This window comes from Equus caballus, chromosome 18 (assembly GCF_041296265.1).
Source record: "Equus caballus isolate H_3958 breed thoroughbred chromosome 18, TB-T2T, whole genome shotgun sequence".
NCBI classification, from domain to species: domain Eukaryota; kingdom Metazoa; phylum Chordata; class Mammalia; order Perissodactyla; family Equidae; genus Equus; species Equus caballus.
Genome location: NC_091701.1, coordinates 48,376,838 through 48,397,327, shown reverse-complemented (window position 1 = coordinate 48,397,327; position 20,490 = coordinate 48,376,838). Strand labels below are relative to the sequence as shown.

Genomic DNA, 20,490 nt, shown 5'->3' with positions numbered 1-20,490 from the left:
TAGATGTAGTTAAATCAATAATACTTTTTCATTCTTTTTTTTTCATTTCACAAAAATGCCTATTTTAGCCAGCAAAGAGGTAAGGAGATATTCTCGAGGGCAATTTTTCATGCTCACATGGATTATATTCTGGGATACATCACTCTTCTAAAGAACCCCATTTCTGTGGGTTTTTTTTCCTCTCAGAAATGTATTCAATTCTCTTCCAGCAGGATGAATTCATCCAGAAAGCTATGACAATTAAGTAAATGAGAAAATAGAATGCTTGTAATTATGATAATCAAGCTACTGTATATGAAACCCACCCTCTTTGGTCTAATACCCACCCATCTTTAAGCAATATATTAATTAAGCTTTGGGTAATTGTTACAATTAGAAATAAGCTTCCAAAAATTTTAAAAATCACTCTGAGAGAGGAAAAGGAAATGTTTTAAAAATATATGCAGCTGTTGATTTTTAATGCAATTCATTATCACGACTACATTGTCATTTCCCTGGCTGCATGGAGACAATTCCAGTACTCTTTATTGATGTGACTTCTCATTTACAGCTGGAGAATTTTGCAGGTAGCACCTTTTTTCAGATGTTTCTCTGTTTTTCTAAGTCAGAGGTTGGCAAACTTTTCCTGTAGAGGACCGGATAATAAATATTTTAAGCTTTGCAGGTCAAGAGGCAAAATTGAAGATATATGAAAGTACTTGTATAACAAGCAACAAATTTCCACAGTTTCTGTATTGACAAAATTAAAAATTTAACAAAATAATAATTGAGAGCAATTTTTTCTTTTTTGCAATACACATCTACTACTGAGAAAGTGGAATTCTTACTGTTAGGATAATGTTTTGCTTAGTTGGGGTTCAATGTTAGCATGCCCCATCACTGAGTCATTGCAAATGTTCATCGTGAAATCATTCTTAGCTGATGGGCAGCAGGCTAGATGTGGTTCACAGAGTGTAGTTTGCCAACTCCTGCTTTAATCAGTGTTCTCTTTAGTGTGCATCAGAAGCACCCAAAAGGTTGATTAAAATAGGTTGTTGAACCTCACCTCCAAGCTTCTGGTGGGGCCCAAGAATTTGCATTTCTAACAAGTTCCCACATGATGCTGATGCTCCTGGTCTTGGCACATATTTTTAGAACTCTCCTCTTGATGTTGGTCCTTTTAAGAAGTCACATTGAATACAAATCCATATATTGCATATTTTCATCGTTTACTCACATATTCAGCTTACCTGACACACTTTGCCTTTCGGAATTCCTAGATAAAAGGGTAGTAAATCCAAAGTCAAATCTCCACTAAAAAGTGAAGACCTATTTAGCTAGATCAGGAATGGTAAGAAAAGGAACTTTTGTTTGTTAAATAGCTATTAGTTTCTTGCTTAGAAAGTCAGGCATCAGCAGTCAGCATCTACTCGTCTGCTGTAAAGAATGGCTGACTAACATTTTTCTAATCTTATCAAACTTTAAAATAGTATGCAATACTGCTAAGGATGTATGTGGGTGAAACCTAAGAATGACAGTTTTGCCTTAGATTTAGCATGTCCTAATTCACCACGCATGTTATCAATATAACGCCCTCCGGATTGGAATTTGTTGGCATGTTTAACCCATAGAATTTAACACAGAGACTTTCCTGGAGCTGCCAAGGGGCAAGCAAGATACCTGTTTCCTAAATCCTGGAGTACCCCATAGCCTGTTAGGTCAAATAATCTCTAAGTTGACTGTTAAGTCACATTGGGCTCCTGCAGATGAGCTCTGAATGGTTTGCATTATTACCTATATTGAGGTTGTGGAGAAGGTCAATGACAAATGACAGGAAATCGACTAATTTTAATGATCACAACTCACCAAAGAGATTCTTTCAGAAAAGAAGCAAGGTGGAAAATGTGTTCTCCTTCTGTTTATTTGTCCCAATGGTTTAAAAAATCAGCTTTATGGAACCATAATCTTCCTCATGACAGATGGGCTTATACATTAGCATAGTGCTTTCAATCAACAGTTTACATTTCAGGAGGAAGGTGAAGAAACTGACATCTTCAGCAGCTATTTGTCATTTTTCAGTTTTATAACATTGATACAAAAAATAGTGTTCTGATTAGCAGCTTGATTGGCAACCCATGTAACCCTAAATCGTACTACAAACCTGGAGAATGCACTTTTACAGACAATTACATTTGGCGAAATAGTATGTACAATTTTGACAAATAAATACATAAATACAATCATTCATATATAACGATATACCTAAAGGTCAATAATCATCAACAAGCATTTCTAGTCAATTACTTCTTCTTTCATTCACAAGTTACCTTGTTGCTTATAAAAACTATCAACACCTTTACAGAAGAAATGACATAATCAATTCCCCCACTAAACCTACATATTAGGAAAGGTAGAAAATGAGTCCCAGGTGTTTTATGTAAATATTCCATTGTCTTTTGATAGAAGAGATTTGATTGAAAAACTCCTTCCTTGGCTTCTCTGTAAAGAGTTTGTTTTCCCCATATCACGCAAAGGGGTTTTGTTCTTCTGAATTTAATCCAAATCGAAATGATCTTCATTTTTTGATTCTGGCTACTTAAAAATACAATATTATATATTGAAACTGGCATTTGCTCCAATATAAGAAGACACAAAGCCACACAAACTAGCCACCAAAGATAAAACTTTTTTTTCCAAAAATAAATTTAAAAAAGAAATGTTAAGACTATAGAGACTGATTGTTGATACCTTTTGTTATTCAATGCACAATGAACAAAAGAGGTGCAGGCACCGTCAGAAGGTTTTGTAAAAATTGTGTGAATGACTCCTGGTACAATATTGTCTGAACCATTATTTTATGTCGGAGAAATGATAATACATTTTAAAAAAATGACAACAAATAGTTGAAACCATAATTTTGCCAGTATCATAAAGTTAACAAAAGTAGAAAATTAGAGCTTTTTCTTATCATTTGACTTAAACATTTTTTGAACGTTCAAAAAACAAAGGTCACACATGCTTTAGTCTATTGAAACACTGGACGAATGGCCTTGCCTCACCAAGCTCCATGCAGATGAAAATCTTACAGAGCAAGCAGATTCTAGCTATACGAACAGTTGAGGAGAAGAAAAAAAAATGCCTTCAAAATATATACATATAGTTTTTGGTGTATATTTACATGTTTGTCACATGGGCACTACCTAGCATAAAAAAAGTTAGGAAATAGTTCTTTAAGATATTCGATTCTCTGATTTTTGCTCCTTTTTAAGATTAGGGCTCTATTCATAATGTACACACACACACACACACACACACACATATAAAACAATTTGTAAATGTACATGTATGATGTTTATACTGTGCAATTCCTTGACACTGAAGGTGGCTTGGCTGAGCATAAAGTAGATGCAAGATGGTGGTATGAAACAGAGGCTGGATTTGGCTGCACGAATGAAAGGCGAACCAAATACAAAGTCATGAGACTTTCCCAGTGATCAGAACACAGAGCAGTTGAGGGTTGGGGATTGGAGAGTGGCTCACCTTGTGCTGCTCCCCAGGCTACCTAATGCTATTTTCTAATCAAATTCAGCAGTCCTGCTGAGTGTAAGACAAAGCTATATTAAGGGACGAGAAGGCCTGTCTCATATTGGGTTCTTGGGGCTGGGGATGAGAGATCCAGTGTTTTCAAGAATAGGCCATGACTTCCACTTCTTCATTTTGTCTACCTGTTTGCTATCAACATCTAGGGGAGCTTCCAAGGGTCGGGTTAAAAAAGAAAAGGTCTACTCTTTCAGTTGTGGGGCTTTCTTTGAATGAAAACAAACAAGTTTTCTAATGAATTGAATGGTAGACGAGGTGCAGTGTGTGGGTTTGCTGAGTGCCTAGTCTTCTTCTGATCGAGGTGGACGAGCTCTACCTGTCCTTAACGTTCTACTGAGAATTCAGATCAAATGTTTCTTGAGATCTAAGTTGATGTGATACATTTGCAAAGCATGTGCTTCAATTACTGTGCTATAACCCCAGACAGAGGCTCCTCCCCAAAGGAAGGCAGCTGTCTTCACTTCTAGCATCCTGGGATATCAAGGCATTGCACTAAAGTGATAACTTCTTCATTGAAACTGGAAGAAATGACAGAGAAATGGAAGCTTCCCAAACATCTAACTTATATCCAAGGAAAAATCAGTCTTAGGAGAATCAGGTGCACTAATAGTTCATATTTGATCTTTATTTTGGCAGATTTTATATTAAGATGATGTTACTACTACTGATCACCATCCTTGTTAATTATGTAATTATTTTAGCATTTAGCATAATGCATGATACATTGCATTACGTAGCACCTTTCAAACTAAGGATCTTGAAATACTTAGCAAATGCAATTCTCTCACAGCACCTGTGAGGTAGGTGTTTTTTCCAGCCATTTTATAAATGAATATGTTGAAACAGAGCAAGGTTAAGATGTCTGTTCACGACCCAATAAGTATGTTGGCATCAACAGAACCTGAACCCAGGCTTCCCCACCCTTCCTTCCCATGAACCTCAATTACAAGGCCTGTAAAACACTCCTAACAGCATAGCTGCTAGACATACTTAGATGTTTCGGATGTTACAGAGAATTGCATCTATTAGCTGTAGGGCTAAATCCATTTGATAACATTGGTACCCCTTAAAAGAGTTTCTCACGTGCTTTGCAAATGTGTGGGAGGGGCATCTTATACTATTGCTAAGCTTATGGTAATTATAATGCATATTTAAATTTGTATTTTCTCTGTGTGATTTATTCTTCTTCTGGCCTGCTACCAACTTAGTTCTACACATGTGCTCGCCTGAGCCAGAAAATGTAAAATGCACTTAGCGGCATTGTATGGAGGGAGCAGGTGAGATTATATTTGGCAAAGTCTCCTTGGAGGCACCATGTACTGTTTGTTCTGAAAGAGCAAAAAAGAAAAAAAAATTCTCTTTTATTTTGTTAAGTAGCATTTTATATACATTCCACCCACTGACCAGGTTTAATCCTTGGATGAGCAAGCAGAGTTTTCTTCCAAACATACTGAATATTTGATACTCAAGTTTAAATTTCCATTTATTTAACTGCAGCCTCCCTGCCAGTACTAAGTTCATTTCTTGGTGGAATCGCAAATACTGTACACATTACATGGCAATATATGGAAAAATTCAATGTAACAGCACACACAGTATTAATAATCACATCCAGTGTGTCTTCCTGACAGTGCATTATTTCTGAATTGTTTTTGAAAAAGCGTTATTTACTTATTTATTTATTTTTGCAGAGACGATGTGAAGACATTACCGTGAGTTTCAGTTTCCCAGAACCACATTTTTATCTCAGATGCACAGTATGGAAATCCTAGCAGTTGTTAGGAAGTTGTTTTTTGGGATAAATGCAATTCCTTAGGACCTGAGAATGAAATCTGGCCCTTCTAACTCAGGTATTGTTTCTCTGACCAGAGCCTAATGTTTGCAAATTGATAATCCAAGAAAGGAACTAGGAGGGGAAAGAAGAAAACTTTTTACAAAACCCCTTCACCAGTTCATATCCACTGGTGACGCTTGTAAAATACCAACACCCTAGGCCCCATTTCTTAAAAAAGAAAACAAACGTATTTACATCAGTAAAAATTCTAACATCTGAGATGTTTCTTGCTTGACATGTCATTCCAGATTCTGTGCATTTCTTCTGGAGAGATCTGATGCACGGTGATAACTCGGCGATACCTACACAAACTGTAGGCCATTTTCCAGTGATTGAAGCCACTGTTCTGGAAAGGGTGTATGCCCAGTTTTCGAAGACACAGTCCCACATACACATCTTCAAGGTGAAGCAGCCTTGTGTGGAGTGAGGTCTTGTAAATGAGTTCAGCCACATCAGCTGAAAAGATATAGCCAGTCCCCGAACAGAATGGTGGGTAGTTACTGTCAGGGTACAAATCCCTGGGCATATACCATTTACTGCGGACGTCCCGGATTGGCCCTCCATTGATGACATAGCCAGTAAAATACCTTCTTCTTGGCTTGGTGGAGGGTTTTAGTAGTTTATAAATAAGGTTGTCCATGTTTACAAAAATGTCACTGTCTGTTTTCATGACATATTTGGCTTTTGAACAAAAAGTGGCCACCCATCTCATCCCCATTAATGTTTTGAGGGTAAGGTTATGGTAGGAGTCAATGAAGTCCTCCACGATAATATCGTGGAAGATTTGGCTCTCTTGCTCCACCATCTGATTGAGGACAGGATCAGCATTCTTGCCCAGGAGGAAGAGGGTGGCTATCTTGATCCCTTTGAAGTTGTTCTCATCCCCCCAGGTCTCTCGTATTGCCTGGCGGGCATCGAATTCTTTGTGGGTGGTGCTGATGAGGATAACAAGAAAAGGAACATTTTTCTCACACTTGTTGGGTTCATTTATGAGAAATTCAAAAGAATGTGGGTTTATAGGTCGAGTTCTTATATTGCCAAACGTGAAGTTTTTCCTGGCAACTGTTAGGTGGCTGAATGGCTTGGTGCCAGTGTAGGAGGAAGTCGGACGAGTTACACTCAAGTACCAGAGAGCGCTGGCCCAGCACACAACTGTCAAAACATACAAACAGGAGACCTTTGAAGCCATGATCTTGAAAGCACGTCTATTCCAAATATTGAAGAATATGCCTGCTTGGCATTAGTTTCTTTTCATCTTGCAAAGGCAGCATATTACTAACAAATCTTAAAGTTCGATAGAGAAATGTGAGTGCAGAATTGTCCGTGGGTTTTAGTGGCAGTCTGGCATCTCTGCATTCAGTCTACTTTCTTCCAAACCCAATGGAAGATTCCATGCCTCATAAGTCTTCCTCTTAATTCTGCAAAATCAATGAAGTACAGTTGTCGTTCAGATTTATTTAGTAATTTTACATCCTCAAATAAACAAAATAAGGGTATAAGAATTACCCGCCATGACTAAAATAAACATAATCATTCATTTCCATCAGTATTGAAAACTTCCTGACATAACCAGCCTCTCTTTTCTGCCCTTAATAGAAGTTGTTTATGTATATTTATACCCAATTAACAAGTATTTAGATTATACACTCTAGGTGAATATGAAGTAAACTGAGCATTAGGAATTTTAAAACGTTTCCCCGTCTCTACAAGAGGCCTTCTTTGCAATTAAATTCTTTCTGACACTGAAGTTTTCTTTTAAGCAGAAAAGTCTCACGTGTGGCCTCATCTCTCTTTTCCATTTTTCCAAGTCTAGGTTTTTGTTTGCTTGACTGGGGAAGTAACCACTTCTCAACAGCTCTTTGCTGTCTCTAGCACTGTATTTGAAAAAGGGTCGATCCCCACTGGAAAATCTCTGCTAAAATTGTCTCTCTTGGCTCTGACTTAGAAGTAATTCCCAACTTTTCCTCACATTTTCCTTACTTTGGCTCTTACAAAGGTTGGTTCCTGATTCTCAGTTCTCTATGAGGCTTCATATGGAAAATATTCTTACCCTTCAGGTATGGAGACCATCCCTGAGCATCTTTTCAGACAGCTTCCAACATTCATTTTGGAATTAATCTAAATGGTATTGCTGTTTGTGGTTTTCAACAATTCACCCTTATAGTCCCTTGATGAAATTATACTACCCCCTTTTAATTCTTTTTACTTAGTTACATTTGCCTATAAACATAGCAGGAGTATAAAAAGAGAGCTTGGGGGCCACAAATTCAATGAAGATGTGACAGAGCACTTGAACTGGTGTTCAAGTTAAAAAGTTGTCCTTTGGAACCCTAATCCTCTCTAGAGCTTCAGCTGCTATCATGCCAGTTAAAAATATATGCCAGGTTATGAAGTCCATTCATAGAAAAAATGGTCTCTTCCTTTCTACTTACAGCAAAATGTGGTAGTCCCGGAAGACAGAGATAGCAGATAATGGATATCAATCGTGACAAAGCCTACTTCAAAGAAAACTATGTGCTTAAATGTACAAACTGTGTTTAAAGAGTTTAACTGAGATTATAGATTGAAAGTCATGCTCCTAAGCACAATGGTCATAATGAAATGAAAAGACATCATGGGCAACAGCAGAGATAATACACATCCTCTTGTCTAAACCAGGAGTGGACTGTGAATATATGATCTATATGACACCAGCAATAACTCAGTGTGGTTACGGTTCTAACTAAAGGAATATTAGAATGGCTTCAAGCAGCATGACTCTAGGCATAGTTGGGCTTTGTCCAACCCAGAATAAATACTCTTGAAATATAGGCTCCAGTATCCTTGGCCTCCTGGAGGAAATTTGGTGCTCTAAGGTGCACCAAAGTTGACAAAATGGAGGCTGTGATGTGCAGCAAGCTTTGAAACTTCAAACAGTAGGCAAAAGGAAGTGAGAGAAATGAGCAACAGAGAGTTCAGAAAAGGGCTTCCCAACTTGGGATATACAGACATTGACTCTGTTTGAATTCCAAAGGGATGTGAGTGAGTCTCAAGATGGTACTGGAAACCAAACTTTCTCCACTATTGTCCTAGCCTAGCATCTGATTCTTATAAGCCTACCTTTATCATCAGATAGCCCTTCTCTCTTTTCATACTTTCCTGCTAAATTGTGAGCCACCTATTACTAAGCTGTTAAGGGACTCCCAAAATGTGTCACCTGGAAGAGGCACCTGTCAAGTTCTCTTCTGGATCCACTAATCAGGCTATTAATAGAGGATTAATGGTGTATGCAAAGTATTGGAAAAACAGAAATAGAACCTGTATTCCTCCTCAAGGAACTCAGTCTAGAAGTAAAGACTTCAAGTAAATGATTAAAACAGTGGGATAAAATTTTCATCATGAGGCTGTTGGAGTACCTAGGAGAGGTGGGCTGGTAGACAGGGTAGAGGAGAAGCAGGTATAGTCTCGCAGACTGTGCACAGTACAGCTCCAAAGGGCACAATTCCACACACTGCAATGTGGATCCCACTCCTCCATGTCATCTCACAGTAAAACAATGAGGTTGGGGCTGGCCCAGTGGTCGAGTGGTTAAGTTCGCGCGCTCCGCTGCAGGCGGCCCAGTGTTTCCTTGGTTCGAATCCTGGGCGCGGACATGGCACAGCTCATCAGGCCACGCTGAGGCAGCGTCCCACATGCTACAACTAGAAGGACCCACAACGAAGAATATACAACTATGTACCGGAGGGGCTTTGGGGAGAAAAAGGAAAAAATAAAATCTTTAAAAAAAAAAATTAAAAAAACAAAACAAAACAAAACAAAACAATGAGGTTGCCTTGGGGAGGATGCCGTGGAAAGTGTAGAAAAGTTATCTACGTTGAGTCATCAAGGACAACTAGGAATTATCTGGATGAGGGTTGGGCACTCCAGCAGAGGCAACAGCATATGCAAAGGCATAAAATGAGAGAGCATGGTGTGTGCTAGGACTGCAAATAGTGGAGCAAAGGAAGAGGACAGGGTGATGCGGAGGACGGTGGTGTTGGTGAGGTTTGGGGCTATCGAGATAGGCAGAGATCAGATGGCGGATGGCTCTCAGAAACTGTTCGGACCTGAGTAGCTGGTTACCCATCTATGCAAGCTAAAGATTGTAAGTGAGGATTTTCCTTCCCGGAGTCCTGTCCACTGATTTCAATAGCAATTCACTCTTCTGTATCAAGGATTTCTTTCTCTCACGGCTCTATGCCCCAAAAGAGTAAGTGAAAATTTGTTTTATCTGATGATTTTCAGTATGATTTTCTGGGGGAAGGGACTTCATAAACACAGGTACCTGGGAGATTTAGAAAGAGCTAAAAGAGGAAGAAATATAAGAGAAATAGGGGAGAACATGAGTAAAGTATGTATTTATAAACACTTTTCTTGGAAGAATGAGCATTCTTTCCTAGACAGCTAACAAACATGATGCTTCTCACCATTGTTACTATAGGGCTCATTTTAAAACGTGTATAGTGCACCAGGCACTGTGCTGCATGCAGTATTCTATGCCATGTATTTTATAGAGCTCATTCCTTACAGTGTTATGAGAGGCATTTTCTCCATTTTACAGATGAGAGAATGGAAACTCAGAGATATTAAGTAGCTTGCTCAACATCACACAGCTAGTGAGTGACTAGGTAAGTAGTCGTCCCAAGCTTCCCAAGGCCTTTTAGGACAACAGGCAAAGTCTTGCATGGGAAAGCCCAGGGAGGCAGGGAGCGTCTCAGGCTGCTATTCTCCCAGGGACCCAGATGTTTATTTTCTTAGATGTGTAACCACTACTTGAATTGTTTTCAAGTTCATTCTAGTTTGCTACACATCGCACTACATGAATTCTGTGGGGATCATTGATCATGAAAAAATGATTTGCAAAGAGCATATTGAAGTTTGAAGATGCTGGGGGCAGAGAGGGGAGAGCTGCAACTGTTGAGGTTCAGAAACACTTTACAGTTCCCTTTCTCTAAAGTCCGGAAACACACACACACACTTACACACTCACACACATGCACTCGTACACTCATACACACATTCACACTCACACATACACACTCACACTCATATGCTGAAAAAAATGACTCTATTGACTTTTCTTTTTCAGAATTGAGAACAAAAGTAGGCACAGTATTACATTTTGGTCACTAGTAAAATTATCACCAACAAAAACAGAGGATTTGAAACAGGCAAAAAGAATCAGGCTAGAATCTGAAGAGCGGCCGAAGATAAGGCAGAGCTAAAGCAAAAACATCCTTTTTGTTTACAACCAAACAAGCACAAAATTACGCCTCTGGACCAGAAATTCTAATGTAAGTAAAGGCAAGAGAGAGCAGCACGGTGCAGTTAGCCCTAAAGAGTAATTTCAAATATTTTGGATGAAGTAGTTGATAATGGGCCAGATGTCCATGTTTTACTCCTTGAGTAGTCCTAACTTGCTATGCAGCCATCTGTGCCTCAGTAAGCTTAAGTATAAAATAAGGGTTAAAAACAACATTTGCTTTATCTCTAAATACATTATGGGTATTAGTGGTCATCACCAACTGTTTGAGTTTCTGGGGAAGGATGCTAAACAGGTAGGTGGTATTTTGATACAAAGAGCCAGTTCTAATGGGGACGAGGAGATTCTATCAGTTCATGAGTTCATGATTCGGGATCCAGAGCACATATGTCCATCAGTTCTAAATATACAGGTTTGTTGTCAGTTTTTGGTTTAGTGACTACACTGTACAAATTTTCCTGGTAGAGAATTCTGTTTTGTTTCTGGAAAACTCAAAGCCAAAAGCCCGCAGAAAAGCAAAGAAAATAAGTTAGCTCAAAGTCCTGGGGAAGGAGCTGAGTGTCACAAAGCAGAATCCTCTGGAGGGTTCTTTCAGTTTTACAAGATGAAAAAAAAAATCCTGCTTAACAGACATTAATGTATCAGTAAAATAGAAAGTTGCCCTTATAACATTTGTCATTCCTTTTAGCAGCCCTACCACAACCACAGACACTGATGACACATTAAATTGTCATCCATTAAATACAAATCCCTCCAAATAGAAACATTCAACTAGAACTCTTGAAAGATTCTTCCCCCGGAGGCCTTGCTGTGTCGCAGATTACCTTATTCGCAGCCTCCTTCCATAACTAGCCACCGCCACCTTCACCTTCAGGAAGTTAACGGGGCAGAATTTTCAATTTAAGAAGAACATGTTTCTCCTAGAAACTGCATGGCAGATAGTCTGTTATTATGAGTAATTTATTTTTTAAAAAAAGCCCCTAAATTTGCTAAAGTTCTTCTGTTGTATCGCCAGAGGTAAGTCCTAGGAGCAAGTGGGTAGTGCCTCTTGGGTGAACTGTGCATAATTGAGGGTGCCAAGTGCATGTCCTTCTCCATCATGGTTCAAGCAGGTACAAGTCAACACTGACTCCCTACACCTTGCTTGCCACCTAGTTGCCTTGGCAATCATTCCAACTTCCCTAAACCCTATGGGCAAGGCTGCAAGGGGCCCCAGCAAATGGCCAGCTTCCACTCCCTAGTGTCTCAAGGAATATATCTCCAAGTTCTGATTTCCCTTGGATTTTCAAATCTACTTCATTTGTTCATCAAAGAGGCACTGAACACCTGTTAGATGCTGGGCCAGTCTTACCACCTGTTGCAAGCAGATCAGACAGATGGGGAGCTTACTTTCTGGGAGAGGGGGGCAGAAGATAAACATATGATAAATGAACGCAAAAATAATTTCAGGTAGTTCTAACTGCTGTTATGTAAATAAAGTGGGGCAATGGGATAGAGAATGAACAGAGGTGGGAAGGGGCGGGGGGATACTTTAGATAAATTGGCCACTCTCGATGGGGGGACATTTGAGCTGAGAACAGAATGCCTTGTGATTTCCGGTTCAGTCTTTGACTCTTTTACTAAGTTTTTGTTTCTTTGCTTGGCTTTTTGGGATTAATGCTTCATTAGGAGCATCATTTTAGCTTTTGACCCCTGCTCCTCCCTGGTCTTTTGGATCTTCTTGGCTTCGTGTTTCCCACTGTGGCCATTCCGCCCACTCTTGCAAATGCCCTCAGCTTCTAGAGACATAGGTTATCTGCTGTACTAGTTTCCGAGGGCTGCTGTAACAGAGTACCACAAACTGGGTAGCTTAAACAACATAAACTTATTGTCTCACAGTTCTGAAGTCTAGATGTCTGAGAAGAAGTTGGCAGGGCTGTGAGGGAGACTCTATCTCATGCTTCTCCCCCAGCTTCTGGTGGTTTGCTGGCAATCTTTGGTGCTCCTGGTTTGTAGATGCATCACCCAGATCTCTGCCTTCATCTTCACTTGGTGTTCCCCCTGTGTGTGTCTCTATGTCCAAATTTCTCCTTTTTATAAGGACATCAGTCATATGAGATTAAGGCCTACCCTAACGACTTCATTTTAACTTGATTACCTCTGTGAACACCCTTTTTCCAAATAAGGTCACATTCTGATGTATTGGGGTTAGGACTTCAACATATTTTGGGGACACAATTCCACCCATAATACCTACTTTCCTGGGTAGCAACAAGATGAAATATTTTGCTCTACAAGACTTCACTCCTTCACATTTTATTTTCCTGATTTGAGTAGGTAAATTCTTGGGTTTTGGTAAATCAACTTTTAGTTTGTAACTAGCATTCAAAGAAGAAAGAAAATGAAAGTGAAAAGGGACACAAAGTTTGGTTTATTTTTAGATTAAAAAAAGAACTAGTTCAGATTATTTTTTAAGACTAGGTGAAGAATATGTATAGTTGTAAGCAGTACTCTGCACCTGCCACTTTCTCTTTCCTTTGACCCCCTTAAAAGCTCTAATTAGTTGAGAAAGATAAGTCAGGACTGCGGCACATTTTCCAAAAGTTGGGGCCAACAGTTCTTGAGATACTGACTCCTCCATTTCTGGAAAATAAGGGTAATTCTCCTGTGTCACCTCAAATTGCCAGCATTTCCATTATTCGGAGCCAGTTTTGAATATTCAGAGATCATATGGCACTACAGAAGTGGTTTTAACATTAAAATCCACATAATAACTTTAAAAACATGGTGCAGAAGGAGAAACCAGTTGAAAAAATGTCTGATTTTAACCAGTTAAAAGAGAGGAATGTAAAGAAGACAGAGATTCGGAAAAGACAGAGAGAAATAAAGGGCTAACTAGTGGTGCTTATGAATGGCTCTTGAAATGGATGAGCAGCTAGCTGTATAGTCCATCAGGATATTGAGTAGGGTAAAAGAGATCCTACCTGAAAAATGTTGTGATCTCAAGTAACTTTCCTCAGAGCTGGTGTATCGGTGAAATCAAAGAATCCTCATTCTGTGGGGGAATACAGGAACTCAGACCACAACAGAACTAATTGATAAACAAGCCCCAAAGGCCAGAGATTCTACTCGGGTGTATTAATTTGGTGAGTGGTTACCCTTATGTCCAACTGTTCCTTCCTCTCACTTTTGTAATTATGCTCTAAATAAGCACAGGAGAGGAAGAAATACAGTGCTGTTAACACTAGATAATGGTCCTTGAAGGAAGAATTTCATAAGTCATTATGTTATACAGCTTGTTAACTTATTATCTCTTCAAATCACAGAGGGCTGGCTTTTTCTCCTAGCGTTTCCTTGAAGTGAGCCTCATTGGCCATGGAAGGCACCATCGCACAGAAGTCGAAATCCCTGAATGCTCATAGCAGTAAGTGTTCTGACTTCTCTGCCTCAGAAAGACAAAGAGCTAATTTGTTCCTTTAAAAATTTAATTATGAATCTTTTCAAAGAGACCCCATAACTGAGCTCACTGAACAGATCACTTGCAACGAGGAAGTGGTGGAAAGCAAAAGGTAATATTCATCATGACACGGCAGTTGAAATCATTTCCCTCCCAAATCTGGAAAAAATTATTTAAGCCTTTTTCTTTTTAGTTCAATATAGCTTGAAATCTATTGAAAAGGACTTTATAAATCCTTGCATTCAGAAGAATGGGGCCAATGTGGAAGAGCAGGGGTTGGGATGAGGATGCCTTTGTGCGGGCTTAGGGCTCTTGCTCTTCTGAAAGCTAGACTCTATTTCACTGCAGAAGAAGCGCACTTCAAATTAGAAGGGAAGATTATCGCTTTCTTCAAACCAATGTGTTGCCCTAGTTCCAGAATTCAGAGAATTTTTAAACATCGCTACAGTCCTCTCAGGGAAAAACGAAAATGAGAATATCTCATTATTTTAAATAAATACTTCCTTTGCAGTGATGGATATTGTGACTTGACTGCCTTATATGAGACCCGTTTTTAAAGCCATTACTTATTTAATCATAGGAGCCTGGGAGCCTGGGAGCCTGGCTATACGGTGGGCCTTGGGTAAGGCTTCTCCACTGGGAAAGGAAACAGCAGGATGTTTTATTACAGATGTGGAAGAGGATGAGAGGAATGGTGTCCTACTAATATAAACAGCAGCTGGGAGAATTTAAAAATGATGAGCCATGTGATATCAAAAAGAGTATTCATTTAGCCCATTATTTTGGGGGGAAGCTGATATAAATGGATATTTTTAGAAACCAGAAAGATGTTATAATATTTACTGTCTAAAATTTACAAAGTCTAAGGAGATATTTCTTAGACAGCCCATCACAGAGAAGTAATATTATTCTAGGCGATATTTCAAAGAATGATATTAGTCTACCATGAGACAACTGATAACATATGGAAAACAATTTGCAATTTTATTTTGCTTTTCTAACTCAAATGCCCCTTGATACAACATCAATTTATTGGAATACAAAATAGCCAAAAATAATTTTGTGTAGCTGCTGTCAGTGGAAAGTATTTTGTAGGCAGTCAATCTTATGGCCTCGGAGGACCTGGATTCAACTTTCAGATTTTAAGTCATCAGCTCTGAACACTGGCCACCTCTCTGCTTTTGTTTCTCCCTCTCTAAAGTGAGAGTGATAACATCTGGACGTAGTTTGTAGGGTCATTGTGAAGATCAAATAAGATACTGTATTTGAAAATACTTTGTAAGCTGAATAGTGCTACATGAATGAAAAGTATTATTATTAATATAAACATGATAAATAAAGACAAATCCAGAGAGAAGTGCCTATAAAATGTGTCATGAGCAATGATCAGTCAATGCATCTTGATTAATTGGTGCTAAAGGAGTTTTCTTACTTGGCTGTTACTCAAAAGGAAAAGAAAAAGCTTGGCATTTCCAGTTGACTGTCTTCATAAGAAGTTTTAATTTCATTTTATAATGCCTATATGAAAAGGTCCTGCACTTCCATAAAAAAAGAGGGTGCATAAGTTAGAGGAAAGGTCATTATGACTGTTATTAACACTAATGTGATGTAGAATTAGAGTTTTTTCAAATATAACTTTTAACTTTCTAGGTACACTAAGATAGCCCGCGATGGCTACAACATGCTCATTTTACAGATGTTTAAGACAAAGCCAATATAATATTCATCAATTTTTTCTTCCTAGGCTTGTCAAGGTTGTAATAGAACCTACCTGAAATGTAGTATTATCCAGTCTATCATTGTTTCATCATTTAGCTAAAGGACTTATCAATTTTCAGCGTTAGAATCGGCTTTATGACTTGTTCTAGAAAGGCACCCAAAAGGAAGTCTGGGTGTCAATGACAGTTTTATTTGTAGAGTAGCTTTTCAACCATGTCCTTTTGTTTCTGAAATCTGTGGTTTTGTGTATAATTTTCTTAAGTCAGCACCTACTAGCCAAACAGATGAAAATGCTGCTCTTTGTTTCATTCTCATCCTCAGTCATCTACGTTGGTTCTTCACAGTCCTTACTTCTGCCAGTCCCCAGCACCATTATTCATCAAACACTTGCTTGACTTCACCCTCACCAGACACTATATTATGCTAGAGATTTCTATTTCTACACAGTGCCTTCTTTATACAACTTCCTTTCTGCTAAAGATTCTTATTTTCCCAATGGTTAGAGACCCAGCCTGCCAGTTTTCGTCCTACTGTGCCTTGAACTCTTTACTACAATCCACCTTACATAGCTCTTGAATCCATTTGAGGCTACACTGGACTCCTCTAACTTGGATTCCACGGGCAAGGATTTCAATATTAATGTCTCCCAAGGACGTTGCAGTTCAATTCTCATTCCTGGGTCACTACTCCCTTCTCTCTTCCCCACTGCATAAATTCCCCATTTTTGTCCATCTCTTTATTCTTACTCCTGCACCTTTAAATATTGTGGAGTAAGGTCTCATTATCAAAGAGACTGAGATTTGTTATCTGGACAAAGCCCAAGATTGACAGTCAACAGAAAAACATTCAAGTTGTAGCTCTGCCATTGAGATCTCTTTGGAAACATTTTTTCCCCTCTAAAAATCTCTCTTAGTTTTAAAATTGCATTAATCCTCACTGATCAGAAATTCTTCCACTAGTCCATGTTTTCTCAACCCAGGTGATGAACGACTCTTCTATAGCATTTGGCGTTTTCAGTCTCTCATTTTCATTGGCTCCTCTTTGTTTCTAGAAGTGTTTGTCCGCCTTTGGTTGGAAAATGACAAGATTAATAACAAAACCTTCTCTTGACCCTGGTATCACTTTCAATTATTGTCATAGGTTATTTCACATTCAGAACCCCTAAATAAGTGCTGTCTCCTGTTTTTCTCCATTTCCTCACCCATTTAACTCTTGCAATCTATCAGCATGGCACCTTCCTTGACCCACTTAGTCACTCTCTTCTTTCGGCTCTTGCCTAGGATTCCTTGAACTGTGCTCTCATGTTTCTCTGCTCACGTTTCTGGTGGTCCTTTGCATTTTCTTCTCTGCACCCCTCCTGCGCCTGCTGCTCACATTGTCCAAATCAGTCCGCAGCCTTCCCTCCAGTCTCATTGGCCTGAGGAGCTCATTCCCTCGAGAAAAGGCTTCTGCTATCAACTTTCCAACAGTGTTCACCAGAAAGGTGGGTCAGAGACCAATGAACTTGACATCCCTTCCCGTTTTCAGCACTGTTCTCTCTCTCAGACAGGGTATAAATGTAAGTTTATACCAAAGTGGGGGACATTTGCCTTCCTTCTGCTTTTTGCTTTTATTTTTCCTTGTAGAAAATGTATTTCAGAACATGTGTGTGAGTCAAATTCCTTAAACTGAGAAGTTTGTGTCAGACAAATTTAACAGGCATATAGGACAGGTTTTAGTAATGACAACAAAAGGTAAAAAATGATTTTGTGCTTTTTGTTCACCTGCATCTATGACAGTTTTACTTTTCTTTATATTTGAGACGTCAGACTGTTTCTGAAACTGTTAAAATGTTGTAAAGTCCCATTCAAAGTGTGTTTTTACTTGGCCCATTAGAGATGACTTTCCATGAAATTCTGAGGCTATTTTTTTGCTTAAAGACTGCATTTTAATAGTCATTTTTTTCAGTAATTCCTAGACAGTTGGTACAGGTGACTTTTCTAAGAGATTTCAAGCTATTTTCTTTCTCTTTCCCTTATTATATAATTTGAAAACCTATCAGACAGTTTGAAAGTTTTGTAAAAGTAGAGTTAAGGGACGGTCTCTAAGTATAATTGGAAACAGGTCAGTTGTGAAAGGAATAGTCTTTTTTTTTTTTTTAAACAAATGGAACTGTACAAATGTAAAACCACCAGATATTGGAGGAAAAAAATCTAACTTGCCATTCTCCACCATCTCTACTCAGTCAAAAGTATAACCATTTTCATGACTGGGTAGATTATCATGGCACATCATTATTAAGATTTGTTAAATGCAGATTATGACATTATGTAATTAATTATTTTTAAATGACATTTTTGAACAATAGTTTCTATTTAATCAATACTTATAAGTTGCTAGGACTATATAAAGTACTTTATAAATAACTATTTGTACATATAATTTACCTATTTAAAGAACACACCATTGCTTCTACTGCCTCTGCTCACCCCTATGATGTTCTCTATAACTTACATATAATCTTACTAACAATGATAAGAAATAGACATTCTTGTTCCCATTTAAAGAAGAAGAAACTGAGACCCAAAGCGACTAAGCAACTTGCTCCACTGTCACATAGCTAGTGAGTGATTAAACCTGGATTTGAGCACAAGTCTGTTAACCTGTGAGGTGTGGATCCATACACTATATTCTGCATTTCACATTTTACATGATAGTCAGGTGAAAAATTTTTGTTTTTCTTATTTTCTTTAATTATCCCTGGGGCAATGTGAGAGGTGGGGAAAATGGACTCACAGCCTCTCTGCATCCCACCATAGCTCAAGGATCTCCCTGTCCTGAGACCCTCAGTTTCATAATGTAGAGGTGTAGTCATAATTTGTTAATGAGAACAAGAGAAAGAATGACGGACCCTCTCCATTCACAAGGCTACTTCCTTCACAATACTAAGATATCTGGAAAACCAAACCAATAATGATGCTTAGAGCTCACGAAATTTTAGGTCAAAAGGAAAAGTTTGCTCTTAAGGGATATTTTCATTAAGCTCTGAAGGCCAGATGAATGCTTAGCTCTGTCATAATCATTTTATCTTGGAGAGAGTGTAAGACTTGGGGTCTGAGGCTCTGCCACTTCCTAGCTATGCGATTGTAGTCAAGGGAATTCTCCACTTATGGCAGATTTGGTAGTTTAGCTAACTGATTTCCTATTCCAATCTCCATTTTGCTTTTCTTCCAGGAAATGGGCAAGCTGTGAAAGCAGCTGAAGTCCAAAACTAAATTTCCCAGGTCCCTTTACAACTAGGATAAAGGCATATGACTTAGTTTCCACCAATCAGATGCCTTTGGGCAAGACATAGATGCAGCAGTAAGCAGCACAGGATGGCAGTTGCTCGCCAGTGATTTGGATTGACTGGAAAGCACATGGAGTGATAAAGGTATCTGGTTCTTCTGGAACCACCTGATGGAATTTCCAGGCTCCAAATGTGAACAGCATAGGTGTGAGTAGAGGCAGTGGAAGCAATGACGTGTCCTCTGAAACAGCTCCAAAGAATTGTCAGGCACTGTTTGGACTTCGTTGTTCACGGTCATGCTGTTCTGGCTGGTTAGTAACCAAACCTGGGTCTTGCCCTCTCAGAGATTCCATGAGCTATCTAATGCCCTTTGATAAGTCCCTTTCTTGTTAACCTGGTAGAGTGGATTCTGTTGTTTGTAATAAGATCCCCAAACCATACACCATTCTCCCTACTTCTTTAGGTATAAAATGAGTTGATGATAATATAATTTTCAGGCTGGCTGTGAGGTACACAGTAAATTTTAAATTGGCAAATAAAGTTTAATTTTTGTTATTGCTAATTGCTGGCCACTTAAGCGTTACTTGAGAGAACTACCAACCACCACAAAATAAATAAATAAGTCCCTGCTGTATTCATCTTGGAAAATGCTACACAGCATTGCCCAAGTGAGGAGCAGCCTTTTGATTTGAGGATTACATTTGAAAACCCTGTTTTCTCACTCCATGCTTTCTAAAAATGTATGTCATGTGTCTTTTGACTGGGTGTCACGTGGCCTTATTATTGTGATCTTACTTAGGGAAAGATGCCCTGGATGACAACTTATTATCTCTTTCAGGGAACTCTTGTGCCCCTTTCTCCTAGGTGAATTACTGAAAACTGCGCAGCTTTCATTTAAAAATAGGCCACCATAAATACGCTCTCAGAAATTGCTGAAAATTCATTTGGTTCTGTTTTTTTAAGTGTTAATTTTACTTATATAATTACACATGGCATCATACATGTGCCTACTCTTGAGTCTGAAGACATGCCTACAATTTGTTATTCTCTGTCCTTTATTTTTGGTACTGAAAAAAGACCACTGTGCTTTTGTTTGCATTTATTCATTCACTATATTTGACAATCCTACGATTAAAATTTAGAAAATGTTATATTAAATATACAAACTAAAATGTAAATTCCCTACCTTCCAGGAGCTTATAGTTATATTAACTATAATCTATGTGGGCAGAAATAAGGAGTAATTACAGTTATGCTGCAACTGAAATTACTGTAACTGAAATAGTTAATTTTTGATGAGGATGATTGGGTCAAATTCATGGAAGAGACTATTTTGACTTAGATCTCAAATTTTAAAAAATGAATAGGGAAAT

At 38.6% G+C, this 20,490-nt stretch overlaps 1 protein-coding gene across 6 annotated transcripts in view; it reads right to left on the bottom strand.

The window, feature by feature from the left end:
• Positions 1 to 1,882: 1,882 nt before the first annotated feature.
• Positions 1,883 to 20,490, bottom strand: part of B3GALT1 (beta-1,3-galactosyltransferase 1) — a 321,146-nt gene continuing 302,538 nt past the window's right edge. For 5 of the 6 annotated variants that reach the window (XM_014732518.3, XM_070241163.1, XM_070241162.1 and 2 more), the window contains one exon: positions 1,883 to 6,831. In XM_014732518.3, the coding sequence (XP_014588004.1) occupies positions 5,622 to 6,602 (981 nt within the window). In that variant the 5' untranslated portion in view covers positions 6,603 to 6,831 and the 3' untranslated portion in view covers positions 1,883 to 5,621. Of the gene's footprint in view, positions 6,832 to 8,808; positions 9,169 to 20,490 lie in introns of those variants that run through there. The other variant, XM_023623084.2, reaches the window with a different exon arrangement.